This window comes from Haemaphysalis longicornis, unplaced genomic scaffold (genome assembly GCF_048455015.1).
Source record: "Haemaphysalis longicornis isolate Haplotype H1 unplaced genomic scaffold, Haemaphysalis longicornis Haplotype H1 scaffold_1, whole genome shotgun sequence".
NCBI lineage: Eukaryota > Metazoa > Arthropoda > Arachnida > Ixodida > Ixodidae > Haemaphysalis > Haemaphysalis longicornis.
In genome coordinates this window covers 362,952,445-362,968,673 of record NW_027526203.1, presented here as the reverse complement: position 1 = coordinate 362,968,673, position 16,229 = coordinate 362,952,445, and the positions used below count along the sequence as shown (strand labels likewise).

Sequence of the window (16,229 nt, the reverse complement as noted above, 5' to 3'; positions counted from 1 at the left end):
TGAAACTATAAATGCCCATGGCAATCAGAACGGCAACCAACAATGTTTTGAGCACCATGGGCTGCGACCTTGGCCTCTTGGCCACCACACTGCACCACCATTCATTTCCTCCTCGCTCCTACGTCCGTTGCTGGCCTGCACTGCCACCTGCTTCACTTCCCCTACTGCCCCCAGTTGGGTTCACATTCAGTGCTTTTGCTCTCAATAAAAAAGTTTATTCTCTCTCTCTCCCTTCCCACACTCCTTCTTCCTCTGCTTATTTTGTAGACTTTCTCGTCAGGGCCTGCTTGTGCTTTTTTTTATTATCTAGTCGCAATCAAACAGCAGTGCATGAAGTTTAAGTTTGTTTTTGCTGTAAAAGTTACTAAGAACTGTGCTGCATGATATTGTGAAAACAAACGCCACTGACAAAATCTTGCTGCTCTGGCAGTTGCATCCTTTTCTGGCCTCTCGCTTTGATCAGCCACCTTGAATTTCCCAATCTTAACGTGCATGTGGCACATCGCTGGGGGGCTACTGCGAACGGCACTGGTTGTGTGCCAATTATGTTTTTTTTTTTTTTATCAGGGGTTCAATTTATGGGTTTGCAAATTACACAAGAATGCAGGCTATACAAATAAAAGCTGAACATCTGGTTTGCTAACCTGTTACATGAGACTGCGTACTAAGACAGGATTTGCCAAATTCTGATCTACACACCCTGATTATATGACGTTTTTACGTGTTCGTAAGAAAGTCATACAATAGGGGTTCCACTGTACATCTATGCTCACCTTCTGTGGACTTTCAAATAAATGAAAGAAACTCTCCATGGAAACTTCTGAATAAACACAGACTATTAAACACAACCCTAAACCAGAATTACTTACGTTCCTCCGCAGAATTCCACGGAAGTTACGGACCCTGCTGGACTGGAGGGATCTGCAAGCATTTCTTCGACAGGAATTCCAATGGAAACGACACGCACGGGGTCAGGGTACGTCTGCAAAAAAGGCAACATGATGCGCGTCCAGAACAGGCAAGGAAAACATCCCCGCTATGCTGGCCCACTAGAATTAATACTCGCCATAGCCAAGAAAAGCAAATGCAATGGCATGTATGCTACCTGCTACAATGAAAACATGGGAGGGAAATGCACTTTTCCGACGGTGGCTCATTAAAAAAAGAAGAGAAAATGAGAAGGAAAGAAGAGCAACTGGTGCTAACAAAAATACAAAACAGGAGCTAAAGATGCGCAAGACGTACCTCATTGAAGACTGCTCTCAGTCCTTGAATAGCTTTTGCAAGAGAAAGGGGAGAATCCTTGGCATACACAGCCCCATTCTTTTCAATCAGTTCCACTGCATGCTGCTCTGCTGCCTTTACTTCTGCTGGGGACATGGGCTTCTGCAAATAGAACATTGGGGCACGCACATAAATTAACTTTTCAGCCAGAAATGTACTCTGGATGCACATACTGCACACACTAAAATAGGCAGCTGGCACAGCATAGTTCAAATTCACATTGACTAGTTCTCGTTTGATAAGAACTCTTGCTACAAGAAAGTCATTTAGAGGCCTCGGAGAACTTAAAGGGACCCAGAAAAGCTTTGTGAAGGTGGCAATCGAATGCATTCAGGTGGTAGAACACATAACGGGGGATTTTTGAGCCAAGTGTGAGCCCCATAGGTTGTACGGATAATTTGTAAACGATTTTTGAAGAACGCCTTTCTCATCCGACGAGCGCGACGCCGCAGCGAGCCGACCGCGGCTGACGTAATGCGGTTGCGGTTGACGCAACGGCGAGCTGCCCCCCTGATTCGCCCAATCGCCGGTGAGGTCGGCCGCCGGCAACGTCACTGCCATTGGCTTCCGGCTGCTCTTCCTCCGTCCTGCGCGATCCCTAGGCAAAAGCGGGTCCGCAGCGATTGACGCGTGCCTAGGCGCAGGAATGTAGCTAGCGAGAACGGAAGTCGAGCGTCACGATGTCACATGGCTATTCCCAGTGTTTCCAGCTGCTTTGAAAGCAGCAGAGAGGGAGGAGAAATCGATTGGCGAGGGGGAAGAGGTGCACTTAATTGCTTCTCGCGCAGCTAATACTGAATGTAGATGAATAATTCCAACGGCATTGCATCACTATATTGGTGCTACGCGACGATACAGGCCTTTTGTAACTTTTACAAAAGGCTTTTCTGGGTCCCTTTAATGCAGGAAGGTGTTCAATTTTTACCCTCTTATGAGCATTTTATAACAAGTGTTCTATCCAGCAATTATTTTTTGTTCAATGTAAATATTCGGAGCAAAAAAACTACCGCATTATTCTGCAATCTTTTATTGTTCCTTGCACATGCCTCAATAACAAATAAATATATAAATAAATAAATAAAGACATGTACATCGCAGTAGTCCTGTTCCCAACACTAAAAAGACTAAAACACTGATGTCCTTAGCCTAAACCAGAGCTTGCACTGTGATTTCACATTAGCACTGTCTGGTAACTCGTGGATTTACTACCAGGGTCATTCAAGCAACCTTACAAACAATGCCTTGCAGATTATTTCCGAACATAAGGGGTTGTCAGGAATTCCAATGCAACCTTTCTCTCTTTGTATGGCATTTGCATAAATTCATAGAACAATGAAATGGCTGGTCCAACGGCAATGTATCTTTAGTTGCTTTTATTTTCTTGAAAAGAATATAATGACAGAGCAATCTCAAAGTTGTACAGCTCCTTGGAGTGATAAGAGGACTACAAACTAAATACCAGTGAGGATCTACGGCCAATGCATAAGCATTTTTCTAAGTTCTGATGGTAGGACTAGGAAAATTTGAAATTTAATGACCCAAGAGACCACCAGGCCTGCATGGCATGCCACAGAGAGAATGATTTGGACCCCATGGGGCGCCTTTACATTCACCTATATCCCGCACACATGGGCATCTTTGTTTTTGCCTCCACCAGTTAAACAGCTACCAAGACATTTTGCTCAGCCCCACAAGGTCTTGGACTCTGAGCTACCCCAACAGGTATCACACCACTACAGTTCAACTTGGTGGACAAGACTTTCCACAAGCAGCAAAAGAAAAAACAGCGGAACTTTTTTTTGACGAAGTCCCCAAGTGCACTGAATGTGAAAATGAACCATCCGACTCAGCAAGCCAGCGAGCAGGCAAGGATATGACCAGCAATGGCCACTTGCTTTTTTTTTTGAGGGGGGGAAGGGGGGGGGGGGTCACTGCTGTGCCCAATTGAGGCAAATTTCACAGGCACATGATGAATTACGCTTCCACTCTGAAATTCCCAACTGTTCACAAAGCTCATTATACCCCGCAGTTTTATTTCAGTCGAATGGTTACGATTTACACTCAAGCAGCAGTGGGTGGGACCAGGGCACAGAGCAAGACTAAGGTAGGAGGGGAAACGAGGCTTCCTAGCGCGGCCAGATAATGTCACAAATGCTCGTCAGAGGCTAAGCTAGCAGCATCTGCCGCGGGTGAAGAAACTGCGCGGCCACCGTGATCGGCATTGCACTGCGCAGCCACAGAATGAATTGCGGCCGCTATCATTTCGTCCATCAGGTGCCGCTACCCTCTCCTTTGCCGTCGCGGCTACAAAGCTTGGCAAACCGCCTTGGTTTTCATTGTGACATTATCTGGTTGCTCGCCCGCGCTTGCAGCAATGGTCCGTTTCGCCTCCTTATATTCTTGCTTTGTGGACCAGGGTTCGAACCCCATTATCAACGAATACGTTTTATTCTCAAACCTCTGCTAAAAGTATATCTATGCAAGCAGAAAAATATGAACATAGGTTAGTTCCTGCAGTGCATACACGTTTGCTTTATGGGCTGTTTTTCGAAACTTTCTCCTTCTCTCTCTCTCCCTTTTCTCTTTTTTGCAATGTACGGTTAAAGTTTTCAGCGTACATAAACACTAGTCATAGTGTGCATTAAACTAGCTCAAATGTTTTAATCAAAGTTAATGTTCTCATGGGCGGTGCCCCATATTCACCAGAGCACTATAAACGCCAATTTCATGGGAGCAACACACATCAAGAAAGTGGACTACGCAATCACCTTGTTGGCAAAGTCAAATCGCAGTCTATCGGGGGCCACAAGAGAACCCCTCTGGTCAGCCTCGGCGGTCAACACCTGGCGCAGTGCAAAATTCAGGATATGCGTTCCCGTGTGGTTGTTCATCAGCAGCTTGCGGCGCTCCTGCAAACAAGTGCATTGCCAGGAATGAACACCACCACTCATTACACCACCGACAAATTATCACAGCACCCAGAATTAGAGTACTGACACGAAATTTTCATGTTAACTTTTTTTTTTTGTTATGGATGCCTGCCAGCCCACTAACCATAGAATGGCACATTAGATGGTTGATAGCAGTGTAAATAGTTATCTACAGCCTCGTTTATTTGTGTCAGTTTCGGTTTCGACAAAACGAACATCGAGGCAGCCGCCATGACAGGAAGGCGCTCGTGACGTCACCGTTCTTGTTGCACCACTGCCGGTCTTGACACGCGTGCGCGCCTCCACCATATCAATGCGTTCGGCAGCAAAACGTCGTCCCAAAACCATGGCGTGCCCCAACCGCAGCCATGTCACGGGAGCCCTCACATCGGCCGTTTGGGGCCTGGAGGGGGCAGATGGCATCATGCTGATGTCGATTGCGAAAGGGTATCCGTTCTGAGCTTTCTCGCGCATGGAAATAATAAAATGGATTTAAAATGTGTTATACCGAACGGTTACTGTTGAAACGTGCTGGGAGATATCTCCATATACAAAGGAAGCCTTTTACACAGTTAACAGAGCTTTGAAATTTCGTGCCAGTACTCCTTTCATGGTTATTCTGTAAAATATTAACACACTCGTACAAGCCCACGATGCAAATATGTGCAAACATATTAGCTCAAAACATTTCAATAACTTTTATAGCCCAAGCTACCTCCTAAGGTACTGTAAATCCCCAATAGCTCATTACTGCCAGCAAATAACAGAAAAGAAGGCATGTCATATGGTCAGAAGCCGCATCGTTTACTGACGTAAACATTCACATTCACTGACATAAATCACACTCGCAATTATGGAGAAAATATAACTAATTTTACACACCAAAACCCACACAAACTTTTACTACTTAGCAAATGCAGCAAAAACTCAACAGTACAAGCCCACTTAAGACAGAAAGGCCACGTTCTCAACTTGTGGTAACAGGTTGATCCATAATTGTACACTGTTCTTGCCGCTCTGCCAGGTTTGGTGTCAGAAGGTGCAACTATAATGTGAAAACAGACTTATCCAGAAAAAGAAACTATCAATTGTAAAACAAACTAAAGGCTCATCTACACAAAGGCTCACCTGCTTAAAAAGAAAAGCATTATTGATTATTATTATTATTATCATTATTTACTCAATACTGCAGGCTTTCAAACGCCCAAGCAGGAGTGGCAAGACAAGTAGAGTTACAAATAGAGTTACAAAGTTACAAGACAAATAGAGTTACTATAATCATACACACCTCTGGTTATAGTCAGCTATGGTAACTTTTTGCTTAAAAAACCTTCAAAGAAAGCAGAAGACTTCAACTGAGTTCACAGTACAGTATAAAGTTAAAAGTTCCTTACGGCGAATGTACATAATTAGAATTATGCTTAACTAATCATCAGAATGCTTGGCCAAAACGAGGAATACAATATAATAGCAAGCCAAAACTATACACGTCGACAGAACCTGTTGCACAGGCCAAATTAAGCTGTAAATGTTGTAGTAAGTGGTACCCATCAAAAGAAAAAAAGAATAAAAAAAAAAGAAGCCTTTGAAACTAGTTTTACAAGACTGACTTAAATGTACTGGTGCATCACACACATCACCAGTAAGACAATTATGGTGTACCACAAACTTTGCCAACTTTGCTACTGAGGAAAAGGCTTTTGCACTAATTGTTATACTGAAATTGGAGAACAGCTTTCTCCGCTGCACTTTCGTGTGCCGAAGCAGTTAAAGTTACAGTCAACTGAAATGAGCCTGAACAAAGTTTTGCCATTTTAAGCAATTAAAGTTTCTCACAATGCAATACGTACACTGGCTTCTTCAAAGAAAACCCAAAATATGCAACCGAAAAGGAAACTGCCGAGCTAAAAATTGAGTGGTCTTTTTTTCTTCTGTAGTCACTTTTTTTTTTCCACTAAAGTATTAAGTGGTAAATAAGCAAAACAGGCAGCAAAAATGAACGCCAGCCAGAAAAGCTTATGAAACGAAAACTGAGTTGGCAATTACTACTTCTTTTAAATTTACCAAAATCAATACAAACGCAACCCAAACTGTATAAAATTAAACATAAAACCAAATATTGTAATTACTCACCTCGTCAATGGAAAGCTTGAGCTTGTCACCCACTTTGAGTGTGCCACTTCCAAGTCTTCCTATATGAACCACATAACCCCCTTGGGCATGCACCTCGGACACTGCAAACTCTACGTCCTAAAAGAGATGAAATTGAATGTATGTAGCAGTTAGGACACCACAGACTAACAAAATGCACGTAAACGTGACTTTGACACTTCACAAACTGGGAAAAAAACAAGGCTATATGCTGTCTTTATTCCAGCTACGCAAACAGCTGGTACTGCCTGGCAGGCAGCTACTAGCAACGTTACCACCACAAAACTAACTATCTGTGTTTAAGTAACCAGGGAGGTCTTAGATACCTAAAATAGAAAAACTACATCCTATTTGCAGTCTCTACCCCCCATGTAGCCGATAGTTTATCAGACACATTGTTGAGGAGCTTACACAAGGCCCAGATATCTACAAGCACTGCAAATGAAAACTGTTGTGCTCCACACGCACCTCGTTTCCCTCACAGGTCATAAAGCCCGTGTCGTATGACTGACCACCAGACTCGGCATAAAAGTTGGTGCGGTCCAAGATGATGCCACACTGCTGGCCGGCCTCCACCGAGTCCACAAACTTCTTGCCTGTTCGCAGTACAAGGACAGTGCCCTGGCACGGAGCAAATTCTGCACAGACAAACGAGGGTTATGCTGAAACTTGGAGCAGTAAGATTTACCCAGCAGTGGCTGGCAATGCGCATCACAGACGAACAAGAACCCTTCAGCAGTAACTTGTCATAACGCACCGTAGGATGCACTCTTGTCATCCGATTTTGCAGAGTAGTCGTACTTGGGGAGGTCATCAGTGGGCGGTACGCCTTTTCCCTGCAGCTCAGATATGGCATGCACATCGAGCTTGAGTCCGTCGTCCACTTTGTCACTGCCACCCTGGGATGCGAGCTGGAAATGGTCGAACAAGTGGGCTTCAGGTGTCTTCAACTACTAAACCACACCTTCTCCAAAAGTGACACGAGCATAGATTATAAAGTATTGGCTTCCCCAGCAGCTTCCACTTCCTCTGGCATTACCATCATAAACAATCATTACATTTATCCCTTATCACATAATCGCCAAAGCTGTAACAGTATTCCTCACTGGTAATTTGCTATCTGCACCATAGCTTAACTGTATTTGCTGTCCCTGTACAGGCTAGCCTCAATAATGATAGCGATGCATAAGCAGACACAATGAACAGCCAACACCCTTTCTGTAACAGCCAACACAGCTATGGAGCATGCTGCCATGGAGGGCCGTGGATTAATTTACCCTACCTGGAGTGCTCTAAAAGTAATGCAGGAGCTTTGTTATTATGGTTTCAGCAACGAAGGGTTGAGCCCAACAATACATACAATACAACAGAACGCCATTGCAGCGGGTTTGATAGAAGGCCACCTGCTCTGGAAATATTCCACACACTGTAAGCTGGAATATGTAATCGAAACCGAAGAGGACATCAGTGGGGCAAACATACTTCAAATCCACGTTAATATTTTCATCGCAGGAAACCCTTTTGAGGGAAAAAGCCAGTTTTTCCCACTTCATGGAGACGTTTATGAGGCTGCGAGGTGCGTGCAGGTTTTGACAATACACAGAGGAAACTAGCCTCAAAGTGTGGCGTCTTCACAACCACAGAGAGACACAGTGCACTCCCACCACTCACTGTTCCAAGTTGCAGCCTAGCCCACCCACCTGAGCTGCCACCTTGGCCTTTTCATAGGACTCCATGTCGACGGCAAGGCCCTTTTCTTCAACCATTAGCTGGGTCAGGTCGATGGGGAATCCATACGTGTCATACAGCCGCCAAGCCACATCGCCTGTGCAAACCACAATTGGTCACATGCCCAGTTTCACAAATACATAATCCCAAAGTATCACGTAACACTAAAAGGCCATCCACATCTTTTCTTTGAGGCTGCATTTTATTAAAGTTAGGCATGCGCTAAAACCAAATTTTGAAGTCAACATTACACTGAATTACATAAAGTTCGATTGCTTGCTTCTTGAATTATAATCATTAGCATTTCACTCTAATGCTGTAGCTTGAGCAATAAAGACTGCCCACTGTGCGGTACTGCCGTACATTCACAAAAGTAACTTGGATAAATAAATGAGCCTTCACCTTCCCATTCTTGTCCTTTCGGGACCAGCAAGTTAAGCTCCCGTTTTTGCTTGCACTGTGTAGACTGGCTCAAATTAGCACACTTTTCATCGTTTTTACGATTGACAAATCGGTAATTATTTTACAAAGCGCGAAAGAAGAAAAACTACCATGCGCGGTTTGCGGCGGCCACACCAACTAAAGCTGTGACGTTAGGAGGAGCGGGCACCGTGATTGGACGATGCCCAAGGTGAGCAACCAAACAAGTTTCGGTTTCGGTTTCGATTCTGTAAAACACAACCGGTGGCGTTGTTGGATGGGCATTCTCAATGACTCAGTAATCATCGTACCGCGCTTCTGCCATGTTGTCAGCTGTAAAAATGCATAAAGATAAGCCTCCTAGGACGGCTTGGAATCGTAGCATTCACTAGCCGAAACCTACGCAGTGCATGAACGCCCTCCGCGTACCCGTAGACGCCCAAATGTCATGCGCTTTTCCCCCATAATTGGAGCTTGCCTCCCTCATGCCTGTATCGTAAAAAGCGTGTTCGCACCAGGCCAAGGGTCTGTTCATTCTGGCCTGTGCCCACTGCCTGCAAGCAATCGGTGCTTATGGCAACAGCACGCCAACGAGAACTCGCTAGCGCGCCATGCATGTGCCAGCCTGCGCGCGTTTTGTGAACTAGTTCGTGTAGCCATGAACGTTGCGGCCCAAAAAAAGGTGAACTCAATATAGAAAGCATCGGCGGAAAACAAAAAAGTTAACTTACAAAAAAAAAAAAGCACGTACCCGCGGGGATTCGAACTTGTGACTTCCAAAACATTTACGGTGACATACCCAGCACCCCAGACTACTGAGCCACGGAGCAGGACGCGAGAGCCTTGCTAATATAGGGTATATATTGTACAACCGGTTTACACTTTTATTTAGTTTTGGCATTTCAAGCAGCTTAGGTGACTATTTGTTGTACTGCGATCGTGCAGTAAAAGGCGCCCGAGTTTCCACAGTAGCTCACGTCTAGCAATTGCATTTCGTAGACGGAAAAGCGTTCGCAGATGCGTAGTCGTGCTGCTGACCGCTGTGCTTGTTCGCCCAGCGCAAAAAAGGGCTTCCCGCGCCCTAGTTTTACGCTGTACGGTAAAAAATATCAGTTGATTTTATTTCCTTAGTACCTACATTGACTTCGCTGACTCTTCTCCCGCCTTCAAGAGGCCTTATATTTTCCTACTGGCGTACCAGTCAGCGAAGCGTCGCATGTGCGCTTGTGCAGCACTTGTGTGAAGCGAACTTGACTTGGAGCTAGATACAGTGTACAAACAAACCAAGTAAAGAAAGGCACATTCTTCCATTCACAAACGTGTCCTGGCTTCGTTTCAACTAAGCGAACGAATTGCGACCAAGCAATTTTTTTTTAACCTCCTTGATTGCGACGACCTGCCGGCGGCCGGCGGACGAAACGCTGGGCCGACTGACTCTGTCGGCCGGGGAGCCGTGCAGTAGCGCAGCCGTGGCGCAGCCAATTGCCAGCTCATCCCCTCCTGACGTCACACGAAAACGCCACAGAAAATGGGCGAGCGTAAAGAGAGGAGGACAGCATTTTCGAATTAGTTTTTCTACTAAATAAAATCGCGTAAACGCGCCTAGAGTGGTCGAAACATGGCCTGGGGACTCCGGACTACAATTTGCGCTAGTAATCCCGCAATGTTTACATATCACTTCAGTGTCCCTTTAAATACCAATGAAGGCTTTCCCATGTATCCGCCGCGGTGGCTCAGTGGCTAAGGCGTTGCACTGCTGAGCACGAGGTCGCGGGTTCGATTCCCGGCTGCGGCGGCCGCTTTTCTGATGGAGGCGAAAAGCAAAAACGCCCGTGTGTTCGAGATTTCGGCGCACGTTAAAGATCCCCAGGTGGTCAAAATTAATCCGGAGCCCTCCACTACGGCGCGCCTCATCGCCTGCGTCGCGTCAGCGCATTAAACCCCACAATCAATAAAATCAGCTTTCCCATGTGCTAATCATGTACACCGTTTATGCCTCAACGAACTACCCCTGTGAGTCAGTGGCTAAGGCATTGTGCTGCTGAGCATAAGGATTCAGGTTCAATCCCAGCTGCACTGGCCATTTTTTAGGTGGGGGAAAAACAAAAACGGCCGTGCGTCGAGATTTCGGCGCAGGTTAAAGATACCCAGCTAGCTGAAATAAACCTGCAGCCCTCTACCTCATAGCCCAGGTGTAACTTTCCTGTGTAAAAATATTTTTAAAAAGCCTCAACATGATACTTGCAGGCTGGTGTGATAAAAGTGCTTCAGAATGTGGCACATTCCGATTTAATTATTTAATTGTGCATATTTTAACTTCTTTTACAAACTTCCCTCCTCGCACTTGCTTTTTTTGACATTTCTACCTCCCTACATCAGCCTTTTACTGCCACATGATCCACGCACAACCTAGATCAAGTTGGGGTGGTTGCGTTTCTTTTTTTTCTATGGTAGTACAAACTCACCATTCGTTTTATCCCTTAGCACAATGCTCGTGCATGCAACACCATCACTTTTCAAGTCACATAATTGAAATACCTTCAATTTTCCCCTCCATAAAAAGCTCAACTGCTTTTTGGTGCCAGACTGGCATCTAAAAATTCTAGAAGCACTCCACGCGTCAACGACTCAGGAAACTGCTAGAGACTTCCTGTTTGAACATGGTAGATATTGCAACAAGTTGACATTTTTTGCATAGAATATAGCTAAGTAGTAGACAGGGAAAGAAAACTGTGAAACTAATACTTACAGGTATGTCATTAAATCAAAGATAAGCCCCACATTACTAGCATGTCCATGCATCAAATTAAGCCAATTTACACAGCAGGGCGATAGGAACCAAGGGAAATGTGCACCTGGCAAGAACTTTTGATCTCCGAGCTTGCCCACAGTTTTCTCCAGAAGGCGCCTCCCACGAGAAAGCGTCTTCAAGAACTGGCTCTCCTCTTCATTGATGATGTCCATCACCTGCAAGACCGATAGCCAGAAAGCTGTGCTAAGCAAGCAATGTCCAAAAGCCCCGTACACAAACCACTAAGACTGCAGAGAGCAAATTACTTACACCTTCGGGGTCCTTCCGTAGTTCTGGAAAGACATCACCCTGTGTTGGGAAAACAAGTGACGCAGGCATAAATATTTAAAGAAAAATAAAAACGCCCTGCACACCCGGACATACAAAAACAAACTTTGCAAACGAAACGAAGGAAGAAAGCAGCCACTGCAGACAATTATAGAGCCAGCAACCTTGTGCCCAGCAGCACAACGTTCATCCTCATATTGTACATTCACAGGTCAAAAATAACTTACAAGAATCTCTACCACAACAGGAACAAGGCTTGCAAATGTTCCAGGAGTGGCATTCATTTTCTCAGTTGCGTAACGCACAGCTCGCCTCAGTATTCTTCGAAGGACATACCTAAGAATAGAAAAACATCCCTCTGTAAGAAACTATCACGAAACCAAAAATTTGGGCATTTCAAGGTATGGGATTTCAAAGACGAGACAGATGGCAGAGGGTGCAGATAATGACCATAATGGCTCAACCTTGTGTTCTGTACTTAAGATTATAGCAGTTACCAAGGAAAAATTCTGCAGTATCTTCCTTTTCTTCCAGTATAAAGGAGTATATTGAACATAAACTGTAGTAAAATGCCCCATGTCACACAGAAATTACATTAGTTAAGTACCAGCATTAGTAATGAAATGAAAGTGCAACTGCCACAACCACACCTTCAAAGTTTTGCTCATAGCTCATACAATTTGAAGACAATGATGCCTGCTCCTTCCTGGCAACAAATCTGCACAGAGTATGCAAACTGCTTTAGACACAGAGAGGCCAACTAATCCTAATAGATTCAGGAATTATACGCCAAAATACACCTCTGCACAGAAAGTGTGCAAATAAAGCATGAGTTATGGAAGGACTACAGAACTGCACAATGCAAGAAATCTGTTTGCTTTAAGGTTCATTCCCTCAGAACAGTACAAGGCACGGGAAAAAATTTCATTATTGCATTATTAATTGAAGGGTTTTGTCAGCCAGCAAAAAATGACTGACGTCGTTCTGATGACTAATACAGCTCTTGCTTGCTACTCATGGTGCAAGGAATGAGAAAAAGCGAAGAGCAGCATGATTGATGCAAAGGCGAGTGACATAGCACAGTGACAGCCAATCAGCTGAGCATGGAGAGGAACAACGCCAGGCCGACGCAGTGGCAGCAGTGCTGTCTCCGCGCTGCTGCCGTCCCGGTTGCTCGGGCATGTTTGGCCACATTGAGTCGCTGCTCGTAGCATTAATGCACAGTGTAAAATGGGGTGGGACACAAGCGCAGGGAAAGAGGATGGAATGAAAAACGACGGCGGTGAAATGCCAGGACTGCTGAACAATGAAAGAAGCAACAGGCAGCCAATGCCGCCACTAAGTGAATGGAGGTGGCCCGAAACAAGAAAAACGTGAAGCACGGTTGGCACGGCGCATGGATGCAGTTTGTGAATGGCGTGCGGGAAATGCCCAATTGCGGGCTTCTGCAACCGGAGAGAAGAGTGTGCACTGGGCCAAACCTCAAGTTCGTGACGCAGAGGAATGCAATAGGAGCCCCTTCTTAGGGACAGCCAGCCAGCAAAGGATACACCGATGGGCACATGCAGGCGAACATTTCTTTTTAATATTCAACTCAAGCTTCAATCAGACTCAGTACTCGAACATTTCAAGTATTCAAAACAATAACAAACAGCAAGAGCTAGACTGCCCTACATCTTTCCCGCAAACAAGAAAAAAAGAAAAACAAAGGGAAAAAAAAGGAAAAGAAATCTGCATACAGTAAAACCTCGTCACAAGAGACACTCAAGGGACCCGAGAAAGTTGTCGCTTGTAACCAAGGTCTCTTGTATGCAATGTTGCCAACATGGCAAACATAGGAAAACCAACCAAACCACTTTCATTCAAATGTCTCTTATAACCAAGTGTCTCTTGTAACAGTGTCTCTTATGACGAGATTCTACTGTATTTGGAGCACATGCCCCAGACAAGTCAAGACTAAGCCCACTTTTGCTTCCCCTTTTGTGATGTTGCCCTTGCACCCCTTTCCCATGCCAGGGCTCAGTCACTGAACATGGGCTAGGCCAAGTCAAGTGCTCATGCCGTGACCAGCACTCAGGCACAATACAGCATCACATCCAATCTCGTTATGCAACCATATTAGAAACAAAACGTCTACTTGAAGCACCCCTCTATCTTTCGTTATGGCTGGATTTTCCCTTTTGTGGTGCTTCGTTATGGCTGGATTTTCCCTTCTGTGGTGCTATCTCATATCCATCGCCAGCCTATTCTCATCGTTCAAAGGTCAGACTCTGCTCAGTCAAAGACGGGAGCATCGACGGTGATAACAGGCGGGAGAGGCACAATGCCTGGATGGATATGAAAAGGCCTTTTACAACCTGCTGCTGGTGTGCTAGCGGTTGTTACGCAGTAGCAGTTAGTGGCATTAGCTTTGCAGATCTTGCTGGCAGTTGCTCCACCTCAGCTTCCTCACAATTTCAAACTGGTAACTAACCGTGGGATGTCTGAACACCAGATGTTGCGAGTATAGTAAGATGCCTTCATTATGCCCCGGGCAGGAGGGGGGAATCATAGGCTTTGGCGACAGGTACACGACATGCATTATTATGTGTGCACTATCTCAATGCACTCGCAAGCAAGCAAATACCATAACGGCTAAGATGAAGAACTCACAACACAGGCCAACTGCGATAGCTCAGCTGGCCTAAACCATTGATAACTTACAGCTTCCGAGCAATGTCACACCACCTGCAACTCCACTCCAATCCAATTCTGGAAATCCAAGAAACTCACACGCTCACCCCCTATCATGCAGTGCACCCTACCATCTGCACCAATCCACAGCAGCGTGACGGACACCAGACCCTTTGTGTTCATCACTCTCGCCACCTGACCCCACTTCCTCCTTAACCACCGGTTCAGGCCTCTGCTAGGACGAGCCAACCACCACCGCCATCGATTGAGCAACTTAAGAATACATCACGTTAAAAAAAAGTAACAATCGGCCCACACTGAATTTGGCTCTTGTGTGAACTCCTACATACCGCGTTGGAAGAAAGAATGTGGGTGAAAAAGCTCCTTTAGCCACTGTAGATCACTGACTGTGCGACACTGCATAAAGGTGTGCTCTTCTACGAAATGGACTAACTACTGTGAAGTCTAAAGTACCACTAACTCACCCACGACCAACATTGTCAGGACGACCGCCATCCGACAAGGCAATGGTTAGGGTGCGGGAATGGTCAGCCAGCACTCGGTAGGCCATGTCAATGCCGTCCACATCCTCCTTGCCAACCTTTCCACTGTAAGGTCGCACGCCCGTGGCCTGCAGGCAGCAACAAGAAGTGGCTACACTTAAATGTGCTCATATCATACCTACTTGAAAGTGCACGAACCAATGTACCAATCAAGCACTCGACATGGTCAGTTAAGGCATACATATGTAATCGGTTTATGGAAACCTCCAATCAGAAGATGCCGGCAATTTCAAGGCTACAAATTAGGTTGAATCCATAGTAATCGACTATTTAGTTTAAATCTTAATTTAAATAACTTGAAGTGAATGATATCCGGATTAACGTGCTTTTCTCTAACCCACAATACCTCTTATGGGCATTGCATTCTTGTGCCTACAGTTTACACAAATCTTCCAAAAACGATTTCAGACAGTCTTAAAAATTTCACTTTAACGATGTACAAATGAATGACAGTTGCATTAAGCATGTTTTTGTAAATAGTGTGAGGCCTCTAAGGCCCATAAATTTAAATAATTGGACCGGAATTTAAAAATATTTAGATGCCTGAAAATGGACTTCAGGATTTCTAGGAATTTTACCACTTATGAGGTTAAATGCACAGCACATGCCTTTTAAAGGGACACTGAAGGCAACTAGCAAGTTTGGTTCAGATGAAAGTTCAACTGCCCCGTAGCCCTCTCAGAGTTTATTTGGTGGCAAAAGATGCAGGAGTGGAACAGGGTACATAGGTTTGGGAGAAGTGTTGGGAGCAGGCACAAGTGCCTTTTGTAGCAGGCTTGGACCAGCCAGAAAGGCTTTCTGGAGCAGGTTTGGAGCAGCCAGAAATGCCATTTTGAACAGATGTAATACCATTTTACAGCATTATGGTGCATCCCTAATCTCCCTACAGGTTACTGTGCCAGTTCCCTGCTAATTACAATTTATCTATCTACTATACCAGGCATTCTACCATGCACTAAAGACAACTCCGAACGAGATACGCAGTTCTTGAGCTATATCTGGAAGTTTCCAACATGCGGAGCTATCTCCCTCCTGCCCCAGCGAGTGCGCCGTGCTATCACCATTGAAAGGTCAAACCTCACGCGCAAAGTCGAAGGGGATCAGATAACAGGCCTGGCTTCATGTCTGGTAAACGACAGTATTTAAGCGAACTCACGGCGGAATTCCAAAAACAAGGTGTGTGCTTGCATTTTTTCTATTGAATAGCAGTTTCAGTGCGTGCGGAGCTCAAGATGGCTTTGTCTACGCCTGTCTCAGGGTTGCGAGAGTCAATGAACTTACGTCATAGACTATGCAACTAGAGTGTGTTAGAAGGCCTGGCTATGTTGGACCATCCTCCACTAAGCAAAGCTAACCCCAAAGTTCACAAGCGAAAATGAGTAATTACCTCACAACAAAAAC

General features: G+C 45.1%; 1 protein-coding gene across 1 annotated transcript in view; it reads right to left on the bottom strand.

Annotated features, from left to right (window-relative positions):
- The window catches only part of Alars (alanine--tRNA ligase, cytoplasmic), a 42,922-nt gene that overhangs the window by 11,872 nt on the left and 14,821 nt on the right, over window positions 1–16,229 (bottom strand). The window contains exons 7-17 of the mRNA XM_077686214.1: window positions 14,751–14,896; window positions 11,820–11,928; window positions 11,575–11,613; window positions 11,369–11,480; window positions 8,066–8,190; window positions 7,123–7,276; window positions 6,834–7,003; window positions 6,348–6,464; window positions 4,053–4,193; window positions 1,246–1,386; window positions 870–982 (exon numbers count right to left, since the gene is read on the bottom strand). Of these exons, the coding sequence (XP_077542340.1) occupies window positions 870–982; window positions 1,246–1,386; window positions 4,053–4,193; window positions 6,348–6,464; window positions 6,834–7,003; window positions 7,123–7,276; window positions 8,066–8,190; window positions 11,369–11,480; window positions 11,575–11,613; window positions 11,820–11,928; window positions 14,751–14,896 (1,367 nt within the window). The remainder of the gene's footprint in view (window positions 1–869; window positions 983–1,245; window positions 1,387–4,052; window positions 4,194–6,347; window positions 6,465–6,833; window positions 7,004–7,122; window positions 7,277–8,065; window positions 8,191–11,368; window positions 11,481–11,574; window positions 11,614–11,819; window positions 11,929–14,750; window positions 14,897–16,229) is intronic.